The 26,590-nt window shown below is 38.8% G+C and overlaps 1 protein-coding gene across 1 annotated transcript in view; it reads left to right on the forward strand.

Annotated features, from left to right (window-relative positions):
- The window catches only part of GALNTL6 (polypeptide N-acetylgalactosaminyltransferase like 6), a 496,763-nt gene that overhangs the window by 211,268 nt on the left and 258,905 nt on the right, over window positions 1-26,590 (forward strand). The window contains exons 3-4 of the mRNA XM_033061069.2: window positions 508-646; window positions 20,678-20,844. Of these exons, the coding sequence (XP_032916960.1) occupies window positions 508-646; window positions 20,678-20,844 (306 nt within the window). The remainder of the gene's footprint in view (window positions 1-507; window positions 647-20,677; window positions 20,845-26,590) is intronic.

Genomic DNA, 26,590 nt, shown 5'->3' on the forward strand with positions numbered 1-26,590 from the left:
GCAAAACATCTGGTTTCCTTGTTGTTTCCTCTGGAAAGTTGGACACCCTAAACATCAGTGCTCAAGTTGCATTCTGAAGGCATGAGTGGGTGTTGGGGTGCTGTACTATAAAGTAACTCAGTAATCAGGTTCCTCATAGTGATTGGAAGGCATGTTGCTAGAACTGATCCGTTTGTTCATAATTTTGATATGGAAAATAAAGGTCTTGGCTTAAATTACAATTTAAATTTTTCTATATAAAATGGCTTTAACCTGATTGTAGGTCTGGATAGAGGGAAGTTAGATGAATTGGGTGAATTCAGAGGGGCTTTTGAATCTTGTTGTTGTACCTACTTTCTGTTTCCGTATTGGAAACAATAGGCATATTGCTAAAGACATTGCAAGAAATTTCTTTGAGATGTTCCAGGCACAGTGTACCAAATTGAAGTTCAGTATAACTTCTTTTTGTCTTTGTAGTACACTTTTTGCTGTCAGTTTGAGGCAAATAATTGTTTTGTTTTGTTGTAGGGAAAGGTGAACATGGGAAACCATACCCTCTTACAGAGGAAGACCATGATGATTCTGCTTATAGGGAAAACGGCTTCAACATATTTGTTAGCAACAACATAGCACTGGAACGATCCCTGCCAGACATCCGGCATCCTAAGTATGTAAACTGTTTCCTGGACTATTTTTTTTTTGAGGATTTTATCTTTGTATAGCTTTAAATAAATTGTTTTCCAGGAAGGTAAAGCATAAACAGTCAACAAAACCCAATAATTTCATTTTATAGGAAGTGGAAAAATTACCACTGTTGTTAAATCATTTGCTCTGTCTTTTAAAGTGACTTCTCATCTGATTAGTTGTACATTAAGACTATAAAAGGCCTCTTTTCATTACAGAATGAGTTTTATTAAATTTCTGTGTAGTGAATTGGGTTAAAATGCATTTCCATAGTTTCTCATATTTTCATTTGGTTAATAGCTCCAGATCTTTGAGCTGGGGAGCAGAGTGACAACTTGTATATAGTTTTTGGCTGTGATTGCAAAGTGTTTCTCCTGTTTTTTTACATAAAAAGTTAAAACAATCCAAGAGCTGCTTAAGTGCTGATGCTTCAGCTGATTTATGCAATATAGAATTGTGTAAAACTAGAATGTGCATGATGCACAGGCAAAATTTGGGTGCACTGGATGATGGTATTGGTCCCTAAAGTATTACTATAACACAGAGAAATGAGATGAAGGTTATGCTGGAAAACAATCACTGAGCTAAAAATCATCATACAGCAAACCTTACTTGCTTTTCATATTTTTTAATTTTTTGGCTCCTTTATACAAAGAGTAGAATTTCCTATCTGTGACAGGAAAAGGAATGCTTTTGCTTTTCTAGGCTTCAGGCTCTTGTCCCCTAGAGTAATTCTGTATCTGAACTCTGAAGAGGAAGCTGATTTGATTTTTCTCCCTACCTGACATTTTCCCCCTCTTTTAATTAGATGTTGTGCAACTAGTTTATGGGGGAAAGGTGCAAGAGTGAGACAAAACTAATGATCGCCATGACTATGTATTTTCCTCCAGATATAATTATATTATATGAAGATTAATGTAAAGATATTGTCCCACTTATTTTGATATGAAAAGTTGTCAGAGAACAGAGCTGAACTGCAGAACTTGACAGAAGTTCTCAGTGCAGGGAGAAGAGAAACATCAAGGCAACTAACACATTTTTCTGTCAAATTTGTAACTGTCTTTTTCAAAGAATGAATAGTATATGAATACTTGCATAGTAAGAGTTTAAAAAAAGAAATTCACAGCAGAGGAATTTACCTTTTGTTAGAGATGTTTCTAATTTAATTTTTAATTGTCTAATTTAATTCTTGCATTGTTTTGAGGAAAAAAAAGCTGTTTCTTAATTTGTGAACAATATATTGGTATTCTTTGCATAGGATTAAGTAAAAAAAAATACGCTTTTATAACAAACTTTATGTTTTCACAACTTACCTGAAGTTATATAATGAGTCCTTCCAAGAAGTTTGAGTTCTAATGTAAAGCTGTATAGCATTGAAGCTGTGGTAGGTTACATTGTCAGTATAATAAATATGTTCATCAAGCAACTTCCTCTGTTAGCAAAACTGGAGAGAATTATGACTAGACACAAAAGGAAACTGTCAGGTTTATCATCCTTTTGTGGTTTTTTAAATTGTTCTTTTGGCAACTTCTTTCTCACCTGCTGCTTTCTTCACAGTCCCTGACATTCCCATGTTTGTCCCCAGAAGTGATGTGTTGTCAGAAGCGACGTATTAGGAACGAGTCAGTGTCACACCAGACTTTCTCTGCCATCTTTTTCTGACTTGCACATGAGCATCTCATTTGGGAAGTTTGTATGCTTAGGTGTCTGTGTTGTTTCCATTTTCCAGTTCAGCTAGGTTCTGGTGGCACTCAGTGCAGTCACGTATGGTGCATGTTTCAGTAGTGTCCTGGCTGAACTGACTTGAGTCATGGCTTCAACGCTCATCATACAAGTAGACCATTAATTAATCGACTGTATCACTTACCATCGAAAGGTAAAGAGAAAAAATGTTCTTGTGCTAGAATTGCCTACAAAGTGTGGTGTCAATTAAGGTGACAAAGCTGGGCTCAGTACTTCTGGCAAGGCTGTTTGTTGAACTACCAAGAGAGCAGAAGTCTGACAATGCTTTCTGACCTACCATTAGAAACAAACACATCTCTTGGTTGCTGTGTGTTAAGTACAGCCAGTCTAAAACTGCACTTCACTTTTGGAAATATCTGCTCTCTTCAGAAGAGTGTGTAAAATATCAAATAGTTACCATGTCATTCTGCTGATTTTCCCTGGAGTAGAGTTAATTTTCTTTACCAATTTGTGTGTAATTTGTGCTAGAGGCTGGGGCTAAACCATGGCACTAATAGCGTTGTTTTCAGACAAAATATTAGAAAATTATGTAATTTCTATTTGAGAAAAGGGTGCTATTCAGTAACATTATAGTAGATAAATCAGGTGTGGTATAGCAGGCAGGTTTAGTTTGGCCAGCTTTTGAATGTTATGAAGAGTTTGGCTTTGTGGAGCTTTGAACTGCTTTGAAGCCTTTAGCTACCATCTTATGCAAATCTGTGAGAGATACTGATGTTGTAAACTTTGAGTTTTGATCCTCTGTCTCTATTTAGTGTATGCCATTTGCAAAGGGAGAATGATTGTCTTCTGCTGAAGACTGATTTCAGACTGAAAATACAGTCTATGATATGTTTTAGAAAACCAAATAGTAAGGTTGTATTGCCATTAGTAAAGAAAATGCAAAAAATTAACCTTCAAATGCAACAAAACAGAGTGTAAATTTGAGTAAAAGCTTACTTTAAGCAACAGCTGCAGTAGTTTCTACATTCTTCTAAAGTAACTTCAAAAATATTTTATTCCGAAGTTGAACCAAAGAAACTTTAAGAACCACTTCCAAGTGTTTGGTTTTCTGGGAAGTATGCAAAGACAGCAGAAAAAACTTGTTCTCTTTAATCCAAATAAACTTTCTTTTTCTGAGTTTCTTTGGAAATTGGGCTCAGGATTTGCAGATAACACCTTCTGCAGGGGGATGGGTAGAACTAAGCAAATGCTTAGATGATTGAGCTCTGAAAAATTCAGGATTTCAAATCCGTTTAATAATACTCTTTTGTTTTTCCCGTGATATTTAAAACACTTCAACAAGATGTTATGATTGATTCTTCTTTCCTTTTTAACACAGCAGAATGTGTGTGCTGTTGCAAAATGAAGCAGTTAACTTCTATTTTAAGGCTGACTTGACATTTCCTACATCTTTACTATGTTTTTATTGCATCCCTCTAGTATCTCCCATGCTTTTTGTTGTCTCTCATAGCTGTGCTCAAATAATATTTTTTCCATTTCTGAGTGGTCTTTGATGTCTTGTTTCTGCTCCACTCTTGTGTGAAAACCTTGGCACAGTGGGTGCCAAGCTGCATTAGCTAATTCTCTGTTCTGTGCCCACAATCACCCATGTCTTTAAACAAAGAAACAATCAAAGAAAACAACTTCTTTTTCCCTCCCTCCTAATTCTAAATAACAGTCTGAAAGAGGCTTATCACCTCAGTTTGGTTTCAGGACTGATTTAGTGAATACAGGGGTTCTGGTCACCCAAAGCAAAAGGCAACATTGAGTTTTAGTTAGTATTGGAAGAAAGCAATAGAATTAATATTTAGGGGTCAGAAATTCAGTACCAATGTAAGAAATATTTCAAAACCCACAAGAAGAGTGTTTTCATTCACTTCTCACCTGCTTTGTGCTACTTTGTGTAGCCTAGAATACAACAAGCCTGCTAATACTAGGGTAAAAGTTGGCAGTATTTTTTTTCTGTTGCAGGAAGAGAACTGCTACTTATTCTAATACTGAATGTACCAGTTGAAATTAATTCTTATCTTCTCCACATTATCAAATATTCTGCTATTCATACTAGCTTTGTTCAAACAAACAAAACAGAATCTGACTTGCATTTTGAATAGTGTTCTAAATGTTATTTTAATGAGGCTTGGAGGAAGAATTGCAGTTATCTAGTCTGAACAGTGAATATAAATTTTGACCTATCTTGTTTCAATCTCCTTAGTGTTTTTGCAATAGACAATCCATTTTTTAAGCTTTTCATTACCGAATCAGGGAATTCATGTTTGTCCCTGATACCAACATATTTGCAAGCTTTCAAATATTTTGGTTTGTATGTTTGTATATCTTAGTTTCAGCAACAGGTCTCCTTTTATCTAAAATCTGTAGAGTCATTGCTGATAATGGTATCTGGGTGTGCATCAGGTGCAGCACTGCAAGCCAGGCCAGAGAGCTCTGTGCTGGTCCAACCTCACTTTGAGTACGATTTTGGGCACCACAATGTAGGAGGCATGAAAAAGTTATTGGAGAGCATCCAGAGGGATGCTATGAAGATGAAGGATCTAGAGGGGAAGCTATATGAGGAGTGGCTGAGGTCACTTGGTCTGGTCGGCCTGGAGGAGACTGAGGGGAGACCTCACTGCAGTCTGCCTCATCAGGGAAAGAGGAAGGGCAGACACTGATCTCTCTTCTGTGGTTTCCAGTGAGAGGACTCTAAGCAATGGCATGAAGCTACATCAGGGGAGGTTTAGGTTGGATATTAGACCAAAGGTGTTTTTCACTCAGAGGGTGACTGAGCACTGGACCAGTCTCCCCAGGAAAGTGGTCACAGCACCAAGCCTGACAGAGTTCAAGAAATGTTTGGAAAATGCCCTAAGACAAATGGTGTGATTCTTGGAGTTGTCCTGTGCGGGGTCTCAATCCTTGTGAATCTCTTCCAGCTCAAGCTATTATATTATTCTATGTACTGGTTAATCTTAGATCTGATGTGCAAATACTCCCCGGCTTGCTTGAATAATCTATCACAAGAAATCTCATCCTTTAAAGGTTTTCCTGGACATAGACAGATTCATTTGGTAATGAAATCCTTAGAGTTTTTGTTTTTCATTAAAAATGTCCAACCTGATTCTTGTAACATTTGGTTTTTAGCCTGTATGGGCTGGACTTAGTGTTTCCAATCCTTTTCTGCTGGTCTTGCTGTTAATGTGTGAAGTGCTGGCCCTTCACTGTCACTCCCAGCAATATTCCTTTTTAGAAGTCTGAACTATGCTTATTTTTCTTAGACATTAAATTTTTCACAAACCTCAGAAGAAATCAATTTTCATAACCAAAAAAATAAGAGTGTTTAGCTAAGGGCTAGTTGCATCTTCTGTGTCCTGAACATTAATGAGATTTTATTTCTTTCTAAAACCCAAATTTCATTCAGTGGGTTCTGCATAACTGAAACTCTGCTTTTCGGAAGCTAAAAAGAATGCCTGAATGGTTCTCTCTCAAAACATTTGTATGCAGTGTGGTTGCTCTCCATTGTTTTTTTTCCAAAGAGGCAAAATTGAAGTGTAATGGGAATTCTCTGGACAGTATGTTTTTTGATAGACTTAATTTTTGTGGTTTTTTTGGAGTAGTTGTACCAGTAACAGAGTTGGAGTTGCTCTTAATCTCTATGTTTAAGTACACTTTGCAAAAATGCTAGTATTACTAAATTAATGGGAAATGGATATAGTTAGATACATAGGCAAGTAGTAGTACGTATTTGAATCCCCTAAAAAGTAGTTATCGCATTGTATTTAGTTTTCTTTTATGAATACAGTGCACTTGTCACAATCTAGCCTATGTGTTGTAACCCAATACCCTACTGCTTTAAGAATGGTACATCCCTTTAACCCTGTAACCCCTACAAGACCAATGGATTGACCCCTGCAAAGGGATTGGCCTGAAGCCAAGGCTGACCCCTCCCCTTTCCTGACCCATAGAAAACCCTGAGCCCACGTGTGGACTCGCTCTCTTTATCCTCATCTCCCGCTCTGACCACATGGAAGCCTAAGAATAAAACAGGATACCAACCCTGGGATAAAGAGCCTCTAATATCTTTCTGTTCTACATGAAACAGCATCCCAGGCCGGCCCTGCAGGGTATTTGGGGAGCAGGCCAGGCCCACAGGGTGCTGTTTCACCTATGTATATTGTCCCTAAAGCTAAAATTTAAAAATTTGTCTTTAATCCAATTTTCCAAGATAAATTCCAATTAATTCCCTCTGAAATCTGTGATCTTGTTGTCCTGCCTTGCAAAAAACAACAAAAAAAGAATTAGACAAAATTATATAACTGTGCTGAACTTAGAAATACAGTAAATTCACGAATACAAGCCGCACTGAGTATAAACCGCATCTCTGGGTGTTGGCAAATATTTCGTTCTTTGTCCATAAATAAGCCACACCTGAATATAAGCCGCTCTGTCGTTCACAGCGAGGACCCGCGTGCAACAAAGTTGCCAAATACTAACAGAACCGCGGCATGGCGGGGGGTTTACTGGCTCAACTAAGGCTGTGCAGGTTCAGCCCGCTAGGGGCTGCTGATGGGGCCAGGTGGCCCAGCTCGGTGGTGCCGCTTGGGGCTGGCCACCGCCTCTGGGTTCGCTCGCCCCTGCCCCGCTCCCGCCGCGGCGCCGGCCGGGCACGGGGAGCGTGCCCTGCTCCTGCCGCAGTGGCGGAGGGCGGGGGCAGAGCCCCCCCCCTCCTCCCCGAGCCGCAGCAATGGTGGCACGGGCTCCCCTCCTCCTCCCCGAGCCGCGGCAATGGCGGCGCGGGGTCCCCCTGTCTCTCCCACGGGCTGTTGCAGAGAAGGGAAGAAGAGAGCTCTCCTGCCTCTCTCCCCACCCCCCGTGCTGCCTGCAGGGAACAAGGGCAACAGAGTAACACTTTGTAACAATCACGAAATGCCGGCTTTTACTGGCAGGTGCTTGGCTCGGCGCCCTGGCTGGCACGTCTGGGGTTGTAAATGTCAGAAAATTATTCACATATTAGCCGCCCCCGAGTATTAGCCGCACTTCCGGGTTTCCACCAAAATTTTTGTCAAATTGCTGCGGCTTGTATTCGTGAAATTACTGTACTTAAGTCTCTTACAGAAGTAATTAGTTGTTCGTATTGTTCTTCTGTTGAACTTTTGATTGTATGGTGAAAGAAACAGACAGTAGAAGGCTTTTTCTAGTTCTTAATCGTTTGGGGGAATTGGAAATGTCTTCAGACATACATACACATTTCATTGCTTCATTGTGCTGATTACTAGTATTAGCTTAATTTATCTGACCACTGAGCAACCTGTTTAAACTCAAGGTTTGCATTTAGTGGGTAGTGGAAAAGCTGGAGATTATTACTGTGCTTTTCAAATTGTTTTGTGTAGTTGCTAAATAATGTAGTGAAAGTGAAAATTCTTGTGGTCCAAAACACGATAGGCAATGTCCCCATTTCCAAGCCTGACCAGATTGTTCTCTGCAATTGCTTTAGGGCATCCCATTTGAAGTGCAGCTCCTCAAAATAGGATCAGGAATATTTTATACCCAAGAAAACTTATGACTTTCTGTCTCTGTCATGCCTGCTGTCACTTTCTCTGCAAGATATATATTGATAGGAACAAATAACATGGAATAATTCCCAAGTGCTTTCTGGGTGCTTGTGTGTCTTTTTTTATAGGGCAGCAACAGCAAAAATGTGGCTGAAGATTGATGATTCCTCTTCCCTCCTTTTATTGAGAAATAGGCCACAATGTTAAATAGGCCAGTGAAGAGAGTCCAAGGCTGATGATGGGTCTGTTTCTGTTCATTGAAAATTATTTGGTAAAAGAAATAGTCTGTTTATACATGTGGAGAAATGTAGTTCTTGTGTGTTTAGATGCCTTGCATGTTACTTAGACTCCAGTAAATCCTCCCGCACTGCTGAGAAAATAGCAAGCCGCAGTAAACATAACTGTGAAATCTAAACTTAATGGGAACAGGAATTCTGAAGAATATTTACCCTCCAGCCAGTTCTGTACATCTGGGATAACCAAGTCTATTAGCATTTGGCAATGGCTAAAGCTTGAACTTTTAGCAGTCAAATAATACAATAGTGAAATTGGAAAGTACATCCAGCTTTGCTGAGATTTGTGTGGAATGTGGGACGTTCTGGGTTTTTTTATCTTTGAAGTTCATAGGTGAAAGTGATGTATATTGTTAATACGGTAGTTTTATGAAGAGTCTCAATATACCTTACCTCAGTAAGGCAGTACATTCTCAGCAGTAGATTCTCAATGGCAACAAAATTAGCTGTTACACCTCATGTAGTAAGGACAGCAGATGTGCAGCAGCGCTGGAATAGAAAAACAACTTCTATTTTGCCTGATTTGATTGTGAGTAAGCTTCTCGAGTTCCAATTTTCTGAAGGTTGTGTTGGCCACAGGATGTGGTAGTAGGCATGAGAATTTACTGATCATGTTGGTCTATGTGGTCCATGAGACCCCACAGCTTTTTCACAGCATTTGCTCCCTTGTTTACCAGCTGTGATTTCAGTATTATAAACACTGGTCAGATCTAGTAGTATCTTGCCTGTTATCTCTTTTATTGTGTACAGGTGATGGTGTTGAGATGTAAGCCTGACCACATATTGCATAGAAAAGGAGAGGGGAAAAGATTTAGGCAGATCACAGACTGGTTTTGAAAATTAAGTATTTTATGTGTAAGCAAACTGGATGTAGTAAGTCTCCATGGGCCTGATGGGATGTACCCATGAGGGAACTGATGTCTCTTTGAGGCTCCTCTCAATGGTCTTTGAATGATCACAGCAATTGAGAGAAATACCTAAGGGCTAATGCAAAACTGGGACGAATGGCTGAGCTTCTAGAGGGTTCCTAGAAGTCTATGGGGTACCCTTGGAATATAAGGGCAAGTAGCAATAACGTAACTAAGATTTCTGAAACAGAAGTCAAAGGTTATTGAATGTTGCAGGTTCATTTGTTCCTGAAGTAGTGTGCTTTAAAATGCATTTTGATGTGACAAAAAACTGAATTCTAATCCTGTTTCTTCTTCAGCCAGGAAAATTACCTTAGACTCAAAATAGAGGCTTTTTATTGATCATGGTGAGGTTTGCCCTACTTGAGAGACAATCAGATAAGTTTGCTAGGGCTGAATAATGAATTTTAACTAGATTGTTGTTTCTCTGATCCTCTCTTTAAAAAAAAAAGTGTGTTGAAGGTGTTTGTTTATGTATTAAATAAATTGGTCTGATGCTGTTTTTGAATTCATAGGTAACAAAGTGCAAGGTTTAAGCTAAACTATAATTAGAGTACTAGGATACCTTCTTATGTGCAGTTGCTAATGAGGAATTTTGAGATAGTATAAAATGACTACATGTATTATTTCCCAAGCCGCCTAGATGCAATACATATGGGTGAGTAGGGGTGAGTAGATAAGTTTCATAAAAGATATTAATTTCTTTTAAACTTATAATGATGATTTTATAAGTCACTGTATTGTAAAACAAAACTTTGTAAACATAAAAGTACTTCATGTCAATATGGTTTATCTGACTCAGACTCTTCCCTTGGCTAGAGGAACTTTTTGGTTTGAAGGACAAAGCAAGGCAAACTCAGACTGATTTCTTCAGAGACAGAGAATGCAACTGAGGAGACTGTACATGACAGGCCAAAATGAGGCAATTTGACATAAAGTAACAAGCACCTAATTCAGCTCCATCAGTTCTGATGAATTCCATGCTGAGGGAAGTCTACAATGGAGCACAGGACTTTGCCTCCTTAATTCCCAAGGCATGTTGATAATGCATTTAATAGCAATTTCACAAACAATTTCTACTGTACTTTTTTTTCATGAAAATAGTACTAATGCTTTGCAGAAGGTTTATTTGTTCTAGTAAATTGTTGTGACATTTATTGAGGCCCAAACCCAGTAATGCCTGCTTGCTTCCCAGCTGTGAGTCACTGTGAAAATAAAGATTACTTTCCCTGCCATCAACTCACACCCAAGCTAATTTTACAGCCTTGTCAAATAGCAGGAGAAATTACTAGTTATCACTACTTAATCAGGCTCAGCTGACAAGACTGGATTGGAACAGAAACATGGTGTGACTGAAGCTTGTTGCTGTAAATTGAATACTTTGATGTGCTAAGACAATTACTATGTAAATTGCACTGGGAAATGTTTTGTTCTGGTAGCTTATAGAGGTCTTGTCGGTACCTGAGGGCCCAGTGGGTGCTGTAGTTTCTTTTAATAAAGGGAAAGAAAAGGTCAGATCTGAAAATGCAACTTTGTTAAGAGAGCGAGAGCTGACAAAGCCAGTGGGGGAAAAAGGTTGAAAATCTTTGTTTTGCTTTAACTTTCTTCAGCACTTTCTATAAGAGGAGAAAATTATGGATGGGCTACTTTTATGATCCAGAAACTGCAGTAGCAGGCTGCAGTCTTGTTTCCTAAATCCAGCAAAGGGATATCTGTGAGACACTGAACTTCTATGTTATTATCTATCAGGGCAATTTTCAAGGTTGTTGATGTGTTTGGAAGGCACAGAGCCTGGTAACTGCCCACAGCATTGCTGGTGGCATCCCTTAACGTGCATAAACCACTGTTGATATGTCTGCAGGGTCAAGCAAATTGCTGCTTTAATGAATCGGCTTTTGCTGTCAAGTGGCTGAAATGATGCCAGCACTGCTCTCCTTTCTCATCATTTTAGAAGCCTCTATTCTTTCATTTTGTCTTCTATAGAGGCAGTATATTTCTGTGTGTTTCTGTTGACTGTGAAGCTGTGAAGAGGGAGGATTTGGGAGTTCAACATATTTTCTTAAGCTTGTGTGATGAGGACATTTTTCCCACCTCAAATATGAGGCTATCAGGGAAGCAAACTCAACTTCTCTTATTCCTTGAAGTAGAAAAATGCTGTTATTTGTGCCTAGCAGAGTAGTCTAACCTACAAAATGAAATCATAATAGTCTTAGGATTCTTAGTAGTGAATAAGAAATAAGTATAATTATAATTCCTTTTCACTAATCTTTTTATGAATAGTTATCTTTTCAGGTTATATTTTAAAGGTGCCTGCTGCAAATAGCTTCCTGGTGTTTCTGGGACAGTTTTTTTTCTTCCTCAGGCAGGTTAATATTTCAAGAATAGAGGAAACTCTTGCTATTTTCTTAACCTCCTAAAAGTCTCCCTGCACCTTTGAAGCCAACTCTAAAATTGTTTTGTTCAGAAACTTGGTTTTGATTCTTGTTTCAACCTTGCAGAAAAATTCTGTATCTCAAAGGAAAAATTAAGTCAATATTGACTGTATCGAAGCAAGTTAAAGGGTGTGACTGTATGTAGCTTCTATGAATAAGCCTTGAACTCCTGGAACCAAGTGCCCAGCTCCATAACCAAACTATAGGAGCAGCATGCAAAACTGGTGAAAAGTTCTACTTTGTCAATTATGTGTATTTAATTTTTTTTACTATAGAAATTATTTTCAAATAAATTCTACTTGGTTTTTTTTAAGAGAAATTTGGTTTCTTAAGTAGCCATCTTCTGGTGAATCTGTGGCAGATAATAAACTGCATAATAAACAGTACTATGTAGCTTTCTGAGTTCAGTTTTTAAAAACAGTAATCATTTACAAAATTGAATCATACATATGATTAGTGCTTAATTATGTTTCTAATAGAAGAGAGAGAGGAAGGAGTTTCTTTGAACAATGATTGATTTTTCAAAGCAGTAAGTACTACTTCACAATGTGGAAACAGCTTGTGGACTGGTAAATTGCGCCTCTGTTTGTAAAAATCTCATCCAGAAGTCTCTGAGACTAATTTAATGATGTAGGCATATTCTTTGATAGGAAATACTGGATATTAAGTTCTGAAATAACATGGAAAGAGAAACTAAATTGATTGAGTAGAGCAATATTTGAAAGCATGATTCAAGGTTCATAACTTTGATTCATTATAAAATTGAAAATGACATTGTATCTGACACATAAGTCTGTTCATCATTTGATGTCAGTTTTTGGTTGTTTGGGGTTTGTTTTTTTTACACAAATGTTGGCAATTATAAAATATTTTTTGGCAAAGTCAACATTGCTAGTGTTATTTAAGAATTCTAAGTATTTGTGTAGTGACAATGCATAATGCCCCCTCTTCTAAAATTCCATTGTTCTGAATGGTAATGTCATAACTTCAGTAAAAAGATGCAGGTGTGAGCTATTTAATTAGCAGGATAACTATTGCTTATCATGGTTATTTTCTTGCTGAGATCTACCAACACATTTCAGATGTAACGCTGATGTTATTCTGAGACTTAAGACTTCAGTAAATAAGCTTGAAGAAATCTATTATTTATGCCAAGAAATTTTCTATTTTTCAACCTTGGGTGCTGAACCTGTAATTTCACAAATACAAGCCGCACTGACTATAAGCCGCATCTCTGGTTGTTGGCAAATATTTCGTTCTTTGTCCATAAATAAGCTGCACCTGAGTATAAGCCGCTTTGTCGTTCGCAGTGAGGACCCACGTGCAACAAAGTTGCCAAATAGTAACAGAACCATGGCAGGGCAGGGTTTACTGCCTTGGCTCGGGCTGTGCAGGCTCGGCCCGCTCAGGGCTGCTGATGGGACCAGGTGGCCCAGCCCGGCGCTGCCGCTCGGGGCCAGCTACCACTGCCACTGGGCTTGGTCACCACGGCCCAGCGCTGCCCCGTGGTGGCAGGCAGGGATGGAGCCACCCCCGCTCCCGCGGCGGCAGGTGGGGACGGAGCACCCCGCCTCCTCCCCGAACCGCGGCAATGGCAGCACAGGGCCCCCGCCGCCTCCCTGAGCTGCGGCAATGGCGGCACGGGGCCCCCCGTCTCTCCCCCAGGCTGCGGCAGAGGAGGGAAGGAGAGAGCTCTCCCACCTCTCTCCCTGCCCCCCGTGCTACCTGCAGGGAGCCAGGCTCCACCCGCGGCGCAACAGAGTAACAATTTGTAACAATCGCGAAATGCCGACTTTGCAGCTACTCGGCTCGACACTCTGGCTGGCACTTCTGAGGTTGTAAATGTCAGAAAATTATTCACATATTAGCCGCTCCTGAGTATTAGCCGCATTTCCGGTTTGGGAGCAAAATCTTAGTCAAAATGGTGCGGCTTGTATTCGTGAAATTACTGTATTCAGCGTTGTTTCATGAGTATGTGCTAGTGTGCTGCACTAAAATGTTATGTTTAAGTGCAATAAAAAAGGCATCTTCAGGAAAGCTTCTGTTGTATGTTACTAAGGCCAATCTGTAGTTACAGTAATTTCACAATTATAAACTGCACCATTTTGACTAAAATTTTGGTCCCAACCCGGAAGTGTGGCTTGTACTCCAGAGCGCCAATATATGGATGAGGTTCAGAAATTTGCCAACCCGGAATTGCGAGCCTGCAGCAGCCCCGAGCTGGAGCCCGCACGGCCCTGGCGGTGGCCGGGCAGTGCTGAACCAAGCCCGCTCCACCCTAAGTGGGGCCGGGGCCGCCCCCAGCTGCGATGGGGCAGCACCGAGCCAATAAACCCCGCAATCCCACGATTCTGTTACTAATTGGCAACTTTGTGAAAGTTGCATGTGGATCCTCGCTGTGAATGGAAGTGCGGCTTACAATCCAGTGCGGCTTATGTATGTACAAAGAACGAAAAGTTGCCGACACCCGCACGTGCGGCTTATAATTGTGAAATTACTGTAATGTTCTGTTAGGTTAAGCAGAAAAGACTTCTACTGAATAGGAACACTTTTCTAGTTTCAATTTTCAGATTCTTCCCCCGCCTTGAACAGTGTTCCTGCCCTGAGTCCTAGAGATACATTGTTGTTTCTTCATCCCCTTATCACTCCTCAACTTGTTGGTTCAGACATTTGGATACTGCCCTCTAGAAATAAATCGTCTTGCTTTCAAAAGGGCATAAAATAGTATCTTTTGGTGGCAGCCATTTATTTGTTTTGAAAAGTACAACCAAAATGTGAGCAGTTGCTTGGCTGAACTCTTTCTGGCGAGTTCTGCATTTCTAAATGTGCACTCTAGGATGAGTACATTGTGTAAAAATACAAAAATTTAAACTTTGCACTTTTTTTAAATTAGAAAAGAGTTCACCTAGAGAGCACAAAGGATACTCTTACCAGTATAACAAGACCAGCATGCAGTAGGATTAGACTACAGAAGGAAATTACAGTAAATTCACGAATACAAACCGCACGGAGTATAAGCCGCATATCCGGTGTGTTGGCAACATTGATGTCTTTGTCAATAGATAAGCCGCACCCGGAATATTAGCCGCACTTTAATTCGCCGCGAACTTTCACAAAATCGTCATTTAGTAACACAATCACGGGATCGCCGGGGCTTACTGGCTTACTGCCGACCGTGGAAACATTGTTTCCAAGTGAAAAAAGACACACCCTTTATTTACAAGCCGAGAAAGACAGGAACAATAGTGTGGTCATTTTGCGAGCATTCCCAATGGATCCGCGTTGCCTTTAAACAGCTGCTCAGCCGCGCGGGCAGGCAGCTGAGCTCCGAGCGGAACCACATCTCCGTGCTGGCACAGGAGTGGCCGTTGTAGCCCTCGCGGCCCGTGGGGCAAGCGCCGCTCTGGCCCTCGCAGCCCCACGGGGGGAGCGGCCGTTGTAGCCTTCGCAGCCCGAGGGGGGAGCGGCCGCTGTAGCCCTCGCGGCCCGAGGGGGGAGCGACCGTTGTAGCCCTCGCAGCCCCGCGGGGCGAGCGCTGCCCTGGCCCTCGCAGCCCCGCGGGGGGAGCGGCCGTTGTAGCCCTCGCGGCCCCGCGGGGCGAGCGGCCGTTGTAGCCCTAGCAGCCCCACGGGGGGAGCGGCCGTTGTAGCCCTCTCCCTGCGAGCCGAGTGGCCGTTCTACCCCTCTCCCTGCGGGCTGAGCGGCTCCCCCAACCCTCTCCCTGCGAGCCGATTGCCCGCTTCATCCCTCTCCCTGCGGGGAGAGAGGCTCCCCCAACCCTCTCCCTGCGAGCCCAGCCAGCCCCATAGCCCCACAAGACTGAAAACACTTTAAAAAGTACAGAGAAATATCACACACTTTTATCGAACTGCCGAGGTAACTCACCCCGATAACAACCCTCGCCCCTCAGTAATGCCGCCATCCACAGGCAGGCAATAAGCGGTTCTCTGATTGGTTCATCATCGGAACAATGGGAAACCATGGATTTCAGACTGTTTTGGCTCGGGACTGGACCAGCATGATACTAGGTAAGGGCAGATATCACGTTTTTGTCCATAGATTAGCCGCACCGGAATATTGACCGCATTTCCGGGTTTCCACCAAAATTTTAGTCTTCTTGCTGCGGCTTGTATTCGTGAAATTACTGTATTTTGGTTTAATGGTTAACTTGCTGTGTAAAATAATGATGAGCTAATTTTGTCCCTTGTTCTGTGTGGTCAAATGTGTCACTGTGGAACTTGGCAATAAAATGGATTCACAGTCTCCAATAAGGAAAGTATTGATAAGGGATTCCTTAAGTGATGATCAGTAGTACAGGCAGCATAGTCCTAAACACTGAAGGCCACTGCCTTTTAAAGCTCTTAGGAGAAAAGTTGGCAAGTTACTTGCATATGATGAGACTATGTGATGAAAGGACAAGAGAGATAACGTGCCCATGTGTTGCTGGATTCCAGTCCTGGATGTGAAATGGGCAAACTTTTTAAATTCACCAACCCAGTCCAAAGAGCTAGGATCAATACCAAATTTAACCTCTGGAGAAGACTGGAGGCCTGGGTCTGTTCAGTTAGGATGAGCCACTGGATGTGCAGATGTTTACTGCTACACTGCACTGGGTGCTGCTAGCGTAGCATGGCACATGCCTAGAGGTACAAGCATAAATGGGAGCTAAGCTGACTGATCAGGATTTCTTGGGATAATTTGTGAAAGACAGCATCAAACCTTGAACACTTAAGCCTCCAGTTCCGTAAATGATCACTTACCAGCCATGAATGAGGAGACTGCATTAGTCCTGTAGCTGAACAAGGTAAGCTGAGGAAGATAGTGTGAGGTTTCTCAGCAAAGTGAAGGAGTGATGCCTCAAAGACTAAACATTAAAAATACTGCTGGACTGAGCTGTTTGGTTATCTGAAGAAACACAAGTATGGAGGTAAGGATAAAAGTGAGGACAAATATAATTAAAACAGTGGAAGACTAGTCAAATAATGCGCTCTTAGCATCCTTAACTATCCTCTTAACTATCAGTACGGGAATGATGAGCATACATACATAGCCAGGGCTGATTACAGAAAGCACTTTCATGGAAATTATAGTGATCAAAGCCAAAGTGAAAAATCAGTTTGGTGTACTAATTTCAGGTAGACTGATTTGGTTTTTTCTACCCTCAATCCCAAAATTATAAAATATCATGGCAAGTTTTTCCTCTGAAACTTTGTGTTTATGCTAATATATATCTCATTCAAACAAGCCACTTTATAATATATATAGAATGAATTAACAGAGTCAAAATAACCTGTCTTGATCTTCATTTACCATTTAAGTCAGCCTTGTTAGTGCAGAGTTCTCATATGTTATTTTAAATTTAATCCAGTTAAAAGTGTCACTAAGACAAAAACTACTCCTGATAGAAACAAGCTAAAAATAGCAAATAATACACTCCTATTAAAATTATTTTGAAAGACCTAGTATCCATTTTTCAATTCCCCACTATTTTTTTCTTTAATTCCTCAATCAGAATATGATGTTACACTAAAGCTCTATAAGTAATATACTTGCCTTTATCAGTTGAACTATGATTTCATAATTAAGAGGAGAGCTTAAAATAATGTTGATTGACATCAGCTACACGGCAATCTTTTCTATGCTGAGTTACATGTTGGAGCAAACCCTTACTTCACTGAAACTGGCTGACCTGCCTATCTGTCCATCTTAAATCTAATAATCTTTTCTGAGTATTGATTTTAGGATTTATTTCCAGGCCTCTATGGATTTTCTTCTATTTCAAACTTCAATGAAAGTCAGTGTGCTCTTTGGACACTTTATTCTGCCATTCAGACTACCTGACTAATACTTACTGTCCGCATTCACTTAGTTTGCAAGTAATTGGCAGTGTCTTTATTTGGAGGATGACAATTGGAGTTGATGTGTTTGAATACTATAGTTTACTAAATTGCTACAAGTTTGACCAAATTTTCCTCTGAAAATTTTAGGCTCTGGAAAAAAATATTATTTTGCTCAGTAGTATTTTAAGTATTTCTGTAAGCAGTCAGTTCAGTTGCATTTCACATGCATACCATAATTTAGACTTTTTTACCTAATGTGTATGAGGTTATGGTAATATTTTATAATTAGCATTTTTCCTTTCAACAGCAAACCTTGCTTTATTTTTTATTTTAGTAAATTTTGGTAAGATTGCATTCTTCAGGAAATATCAAAGAATCCAAATCACAATTTCTCATTTCTTTGAAGACTCAAGAATTTCCCTTTTAAAACAAGAAGCTTCTGTAGCTTCTAAGTAGCCCTTTTGCAGCCAGGGTACTTGGCATCACTTCTAAAACTCAGGATATAAAGAAGAATGTTCATGGACTTGGAACAAATGGTGCATGCATTATGTATGTTTATTCTCATGCTACATCCAGTGTCTCAGCTGTGGGGTCTAACTCTTTGTTGCAGTTCATGGGCCTTTCCTGAGCATTACAGCTGTTCATCAGGTCTGTCTTGCAACCCATCACAGCACAGAGCTAGCTGCCCTCTGCTACAGACAATGTGGAACAGGACTTAAAATAAAATGGATTTCATGTTATGTTCTTTAAAAAAGTGATCTTCTCTTGCAGTTAGAGCCTCATGTCAAGAGAACAAGGGGCTAAAAATGAGCAAAATAAAAAAGGCAAGTAAAGCACTACTATGAAACCCATCAGAAAATGATTAAATTTAAGGTTTCATTTATATGAATTTGAAATTTGAAATCTGGACTTTTTTTTTTTGCTAAAAGCAGAAAAAGGACATTTTGATGGTTTGTGGCTCTTACTAGAAGTCAATTCACATATAGTCCAATACATTTGCAATGGCAATCGAAAGTAAATACACATGAGGATTAAGGGTCAAAGTGAATGATGAAGAAATGTTAAGAAAGTGTAAGATGCTTTTCTCCTCTAAGTGTGGCTCTGTTTTAGATCAATCTCTTCAGCAGGAAGAATGGAATAGTTGTAAACTAAATCCATCAATGTTACTTCTCCTTCCAGCACTTTAGCACATGCAATTACTCTGAAACTGTCAATGGGAATATCCAAATCCAATGATCTACCCCATCCTTACATGCATAAGTTTACAATATGAACCATGCGTGTTTCAGTACAACTGCTTTGAAAAGGTATCTTGTTATAGTGGAGAGGTGACTTTTTTAAAAAGAAATGGCATTCTGATGTGTTTGGGTGTTTTGGGTGTTTTTTCCTCTTACCTTTTAGAAATTGTTACTATGACGTATGTGAGGTTCTTTTGCCTGTTGGGTTTTTTTTTTGGTCTTGGGTTTTTATGAAGGCAGAAACTTACCAGTTTTGAAATAATATTTACTGGGAGTCAAAAATGCTGAAGGAAAAACTTTTGCTTTCAAAAATAGTGTGGGAGTTCCATGTACATCTGTTAGTTGAAGCATCACTGTTGACAAACAACTGGCAACAGTAGGTGTTGGTTTTGGTAGGTGGCTTTCTTAATTTGCCAACTGAAACAGCTATCTGTTAATAATGGGCTTCATTTTCTGTACTTCTTCCTACAGATAAGAAAAAGAATTTCTACTAAATTCTTTTGCTGCAGTAGATTTTCTCACAGAATATTTAAATATACATGCTTAGACTTTTCTGTCACTGGATAATGAGCACTGTTTTCTCCATTATTGCAAAACATCTGTCCTTTTTCCACTGTGCATATGTTTTACCAGCAAGCTGCTTAATAAAACGTTTCCGCAATGATTATTTCAGAAAATGGCTTGTCGTTAAATTAATTCTGTAGGAAAAAGTCTGAACTAAAAATTAAACTCTTTTTTTTGGTAAAGTATCTAAAAATGAGCTAGTTTATTTATGACTACATAATAGTTAACATTTTGCAAGTGCAACTGTAGCAGCTATAATTTTTTATTATTTCTTTGAAACATTTCATCAGTATGGTAGCTGTATGGTATATTGGTAAATATTGATTTCTAAGTGACATTTATAAAGAGGAAATGCAAACTAAGCTGCAAATATATGTAAATCAAAATTATATCCTGTAGCAGTTTTTTATAGTGTAGTTATGCTTTCTGTCAAGGAGAAAAAATATCAATAGTTTTTTTAAAACTTAAAATTTGTAGGGCTTAACTTTTAATTTTGTTTGTTTATTGCAAAGCTGACAGGTTTCTGCTCTAGGGATACCTTTATCAGGATGTGACTCTCCTTTGAGGAATGAGAAATCATTCAGTTACTTTGTCCCCAGAGGTGAAAATGCCAGGCTTTGTTAGCAACAGAGGAATGTGTCCCTTTTTTCTTTTTTTCAAAAAAACGAAAGATGCAATCCTCTCAGTTGCAGTAATCTAAACATTTGTGATAAAATATTTTTGGATATTAGGAAACACTGATTTGCATGGCCGTTATTTGTTTTTGAGTGGTTTTTGGGGGGTTTTTTCTGAAATGCCCAAACAACTCAATATTGAAAAGAGTCAGGTTAACGCACTGATATTCCATAGCTGCTATGCAATTAAGATGTTGGGGGTGTGCTGCTTTTTTTTCCAAGATGAAAGCTTGTTAACATTTCCTTGTTTATAAGTCTGCATTTCCAGAATTGTAGGTTGTTTTATCTCTATACTTAATAGGAGCAATCATTTTGGATCTGTAGATGTGAAGCTGGAGTTGTAGATGTTGTTGTTTTTCATATTGTAAGCACGTATCACCCAGGATCATACTGAATTGTTTTCTAGAGTTTATCTCTTTGTAGACCAACCAATCATTTCAGGTTAGCCTCATATTATGCTTCAGAATTATTTTTGATAAGAGGATTTTATTTTTTGAAATGTCATAGAAGATACGTCATCTGTCATATTGCAGGAAAAGGTTTTCAGTGAAGGAAAATAATTCCAGCCAGTTGGACTATTTTTTACTCATTCCACTTAAATTTTGTCATTGTTCCAGTTTATTCACTGTTGTAAGCAATGTGTTTTAAACAATCCAACTATTTTCACATGAAAGTACTGCTTGATTGCAGTATTGAATTTTATACCAGAAACCATGTTGTTTCAACGGCCAAAATGTGTGACAGGATTTGCCAACTCAGATCTTCAGTATGCTTATACAATTGTTTCATTGCCTCTGCAGCTGTAAGCACAAGGTGTACTTGGAAACACTACCAAACACCAGCATCATCATCCCATTCCATAACGAGGGCTGGACTTCGCTCTTGCGCACGATCCACAGCATCATCAACCGCACTCCAGACAGCCTGATCGCAGAGATCATCCTGGTGGATGACTTCAGTGACAGAGGTAAGGCCCAGCTGGTTTGGTTTTACTTGGAATTGATAATGCAGTGTGGTCCAGAGAGAAACTAAAAGGGTGCCAAACACACCCTTGAAGTACTGTTTGATTGTTAACAGGAGTAAACATTTATAAGATGTTTTTGTTTTACTTGGCACAAGTATTGAAATTCATGTCAAAGTGAAGAGAGACTGTCAACTGTTAATTAGCCTCTATTAATGTTGTATTTTGAATGTTATTACTGAAATACTCCAAATTTTAGTTTTTCCTCATCTTTTCCCTACACTTTTATCTTACTCTGAAAATATGTCAACTTTGACCATTTTGGATGCAACTCATTAGCTTTTGATCCTGGAATTTTATTGAGCTAGGTGGATTCCCATACTAGCACAAAATAGCCATACTGAGAAATGAAGCTCTTTTGAATGGAATGCGGAAAAAAAAAAGGTGCTTTGGAATAGTTGATCAAAATTTACATACAGTAATTTCACGATTACAAACCGCATCATTTTGACCAAAATTTAGCTCCCAACCCGGAAGTGCGGCATACACTCAGGAGTGGCTAATATATTAACAAATTTAGGAAATTTCCAAACCTGGAAGTGAGAGCCGACAAGCGGGGCGGCGCCGCCCAGCCGCCGACAAGCAGGGCGGCAGTGGCAGCCGGGCACGCCTCTTTCCCGCTTCCTGGCAACTGTGGCAAGCGGGGCTGGGGCTGCTCCCTGGCAGCCGCACCGAGCAGGGCCGAGCCAGTAAACTCCGCGATCCTGCGATTCTATTACTATTTGGCAACTTTGTGAAAGTTGCACACGGATCCTCGCTGCGAACGAAAGTGTGGCATACAGTCTGGTGCGTCTTATATATGGACAAAGACCTCAACGTTACCGACACCCCAGAAGTGCAGCTTATACTCAGTGAGGCTTGTAATCATGAAATTACTGTAATTTATATATAGGACAATTAAGAAAACTTCAATTACTTAATGTCTTTTGCTACCATTACTTCTTGAATGCAGAAAAAAACAGGAGTGCCTAGAGTTCCTTAAATTAATTTTAGCGATTCTTTAAATAAACTTCCTCCATGATAGGGATATGGAACTAGGAAGTAGTGTGGGTTTTTTTCAAATTTCAGTTCATCCCTTAGAAGTTTAAGCATGAAGACGTCTGACGTCAGTGTTTTACAGGGTGGATTTTCTGTTTCTACTGAAACATCAGTTGCTGTACTGAGCTGTATGTGAGCTTTGTTCTGAGTAGACTGATAGCAAAAGAGAGAATTGTACCTTTTATTAATGATTTACTTAAAACCTATGCCTCAGCTAGGAGTTTCGAGGAGCAGATTTCTGACCTACTGTTTTAAGAAGCCCCTGGGTGAGTGAGAGAAATATTAGTAGAGCGCTGCAGTAGCAGAACCATTTTCGTAAGAGTTTTAACTTGATATTTCAGGGTTTAGAAAGATAAATGCTGCACACATCTATCTTGCCCTCTCATATCTGCTGGTTTACTTGCACTATGTCCTTTGATGAATGGCCTCTCGATCTGTAATGCAATTTAAGTGAAATTGTCAAGTGAATACAGTTCTGACTATTCTATGTTTATAAAATTTAGACCACAGATGAAAGTGTTTGAAATCAGACCTGTAAAACAGCACACCCAGGCTGTTTCTGCAGGCTAACAATTTCCTAGCAGTAAACAACTCAAGGGGAAGTCTGTAACTTGGTTTTATGAGATATCTGACAAGCAAAAAGGCTGTCTTTCGTAGTTCCTTTTTTTTTTTTTAAATGAAATGGCAGCTATTGAGGCCATGCTTGCTCAATATGGTAATACTGTGACATTTTTTTAATTAAGAACATAATTGCTATTACTGATGTGTTTTAAAATATGTTAGTGTTTTGCAAAGCTTATATACTGCCAGGTTATTAGCAAAAGAATTAATGGCAGTAAACAAGGTCTTGCTCTTCCTTGTATGCTCTTAGTTTCTGCTGATTGCTGAAAGTAATATTATTGCTATAACACTATAAAAATCTCCATATTCTTCTTAATTTCCAGTTACATAAAGCTATCTGACTTTTCAGTGGAACAGTTTGCAGCTGGAAGAAGTGGTTCATATAGCATAGAAACATTTAACAAAAGTTTGAAAAATTAAAATAATTCTACAAAGCAGACTTTTATGAAGCTGGACCTAGAAGTGCAATACCAATAAAATGATTTATTTTATTAAAATAAAGTTCAGAAATGTGCTTGTGAGTTGTTGCCAGTTTTGAACATATTTGGTACTATATGTTTTAAGAAGAGAGATAACACAAGGAAAATCTGTTGCAGTCTCTACTCTGAATTCAGTAACATAGATGTCGGATGAATCATTTTGGTGCACCTGAAGTTGGTTTAATTCTTGTATTTTTGATCCTCTAAACTTACTCAATATTGTGTTTTCTTGTGCTCTTTTTTCTATTTTGTGAGGTGGTTACACATAATAGAGATGGATTTTTTTATGTTAATAAAATGCTGACTGTTATCTACCTCTGTCCCTTCCCAGTTCATAAAATAAGCTGTTTTTAAGAAGTGGTCGATGCTTTCACCCTTTAGTGGCCTTTTTGAGACTGAGAGGAGTAAAACAGCATAAAAGATATTGAAGCCACATTAGGCAAAAAATTAAGTTTTTGTGTTCAGATGTTCTCAAAACTCATAGAATCATTGCAAGCAAAGTTTACTACTGTGTTGAAGCAGTATAGTGATTAGTGATAAATTCATATCCCTTTTCCTTATTGTATAATTTCTTTATGAATCTGCATATGCCATAGAGGTGACAAATGGCTATTACTTTGTGAAATCAGTTATATGCTATTACAGTGCATGCATTCTTGTACAGAGTATGCTATTCTTATTCCATAATTTCATATTATAGGGAGAGATTCCTGTTAGCAATCTAACCATTATGTGTAGTTAACCAAAATTGAAAAGAGATATTTCAAAAGTAGTGATTAAACACTCGAGACACTTTAGTGACAAACACTTTAGAGAAAAGTTTTTTATTAATCCTGCTGTTCCATTTTACAAACATCTAGGAAGTTATGACAAGTCAGTTCCTATTAGAAGCAATAAATTAGAAAAAGAAGAAATTTGAAAGCTGTGTAAAAGGTTTTTTAAAAAAGGCTCCAGCATTTTTCCTTCTTTTTAACTAATGCAAATATAAATACTGAAATGCACTGGAAAAAACTTTTGATAACAGATGAAAATGTTTTTGTGAACAACTAGATATCAGGAGTTTACTGGTCTGTACACCTTTATTTTATTCATATACACTCCTTAGGCATTTATAATCAAAACCAAAATCTTTAGATAGTTCATGCAAAATGTTCAGCATGAATTATGACATTTAGATGTTATGAAAGTAAAAGGACAGCTGCACATCTTTAAATATCAATATAATGCAGACTAAAGGCTTAGTGTCATGAGGGAGGTATGCAAATGTTATGAGACATGAAAGTGCAATATTTGGTTATAGACAGATTTAATATAAAAAGACTACGTATGTATTAGAAGTTATCTGTGACAGAAGGAAATGTAGATTTAAATATAGGTACACAGTTGCAAGATTTCTTTATTAATATAATTTATAGAGAGTGTTTGTATTTAAAAATGATGAAGAAACAGGTAGGAGAAAAATGTCTGATTTTGTGGAACTCCATTTCAGCAATTATAGCAGCTTTGATTTGTACTGTAAACACAAATGGCCAAATGTTGGTGTACTGGTGAGATGAAAGGGGACTGAATCTAGAGTTCTTAGGTGCTCTAACAAATATAAAATAACTACATTGTCACTTAACAAACACTATGAAAGAAGGGAAAATAATAGTCTTCTACTTAGATTGCCTTAGAAAGCTGTGGATACGATAAGGGTACATTTTAATCATGTACATAGTTTTACATACTTAAGTGTGCAAAGTGTATCTGATTTTATGATGGATTTGGGGTTGCCAATCCAGTACCTGATTCTGTTACATTCTCCTGTATCTGTCCCATTGCTTAGGTCTTTCTCCTGCATCATTCATTTGAGAGTATCATGGTGTCCCCTATCAGGTGTCATGTGGTTTATGTCAAACCTCTAAATAGCCCAGATTAATAACATGGAAGTCAGTGTGCAAAAACAACCTGTGACTGCTACATCAGAGCTGTAGTTGGTCAGTGAACTTCAGTGCCAGTAATGTTTTTTTAATGTGAACATAAAAGATGACCTGATGGATAACTGGATGTTTCTAAACTGTAGTTCTGTAAACTACGTTGGCCGTATTATAAAATAATGGTAGAGTAAGGGAAGAAAGTTTGTGCTAAAAGCAAAGCAACTCTATCTGACTATCAGATTGCACCACTTTCCACTGAAGGAATACATGCTATTGCATGTAGTTGAAATTCCCTGTATTTTGTTTGTAGACAGTTTATGTAACATATATGATTGAAATTCAAATGTATGGATGCTTGGCTTCAGATCATGGCTAGATGTAACTTTTCATGAAATGAAAATTATATTGTATGACTGACTGTCTTGTCATAGGAAAGCTCTGCTGTAAAGAGTCTCAGTGTGGTGAAATCTCGTCTCCAAATATTGCAGTGTTAGGCATAGCTCATGTAAGACATTTGTGAGAAAATAAGGGTAAATCTACGTATAAATCTGTTAAGTCTGTAGACAAATAGTTACACCTGAAACACACAGTCTTACTGGCTGGGAAGCCTGTTGCTGCAGTCAAGTAATTATACAAAGGTAAAGAGATGTTTTCTGCTTACTATAGACTTTGTAATGGCTTTGCACTTGCTTAATGCAGCATCCTGGAACCCAGAGTGATCCCAGCAACTTGAGCTGTTCATGCCACTGATGGCATAAATAAAACTTTCCTGGAGCAGAGTTTAATACAGCAAAGTTTTCAAGTAATGTTGACCTTAATATTAACATATGACTGCATCACGTGTGCTACATCAGCAAAAAAAACCCCTTAACTTTTAACCCTATATGAAGGTCAGTCTCATATTTTAAAACAATTTATAAAAAGGAAAAAACCAAATAGAAAATTAAACAAATTCCATTTCGTGATGTCTATAGTGACTGGAGATCTAACTAAATGCAGGGTTTACATTTTTATACTTGTGATATTGAGCTATAAAATGCCTTTTTCCTTTACAATGCACACAGTTACTTGAATTTCATGAGACTTGGTCTTGCTTCTAGTCAAAATACTATCACTGTACAAAGTACAAACTTTAAAACTTAAAAGATATCTGTGCATACGTTGGAATAAATTGATTTGAATCTGTAATACAAAGTTTTCTTTTCTTCACTCTACATTCTCAATTTTTATAATTTAACATTATAAATTCTGTTGTGGCATTTTTCTTCTGAAATTACAGAGTATAAGATTTTACCTTCGGCTTCTTGATCTACCATGCTATAGCACGTTCAGTTTCATTACTGCAGAAATTTTGACTTGACAGAATGGCTTTACCAGTGGTAAAAGAAAGGGTTGACCTGAGGTTGGTGAGAGTTCAGCTAGAAGAATAATGATCATTTTGAAGGCATCTGCAGCTCATCTCAAAATGCATTTCATTTGTTGGAGTAGAAGTATTGTCATGTTGTGAGAAAGTGAGAGGTGGGAAGAGTTTCAAATAACTGAAGTTTTACACTTTACCTATACAGAATCGGGATAAATTTAGAAGTATCACCCACATCACAGTGCTGCCTGCACTCAGGGAACCCAAATGCAACTTGG

This window comes from Catharus ustulatus, chromosome 5 (assembly GCF_009819885.2).
Source record: "Catharus ustulatus isolate bCatUst1 chromosome 5, bCatUst1.pri.v2, whole genome shotgun sequence".
Lineage (NCBI taxonomy): Eukaryota > Metazoa > Chordata > Aves > Passeriformes > Turdidae > Catharus > Catharus ustulatus.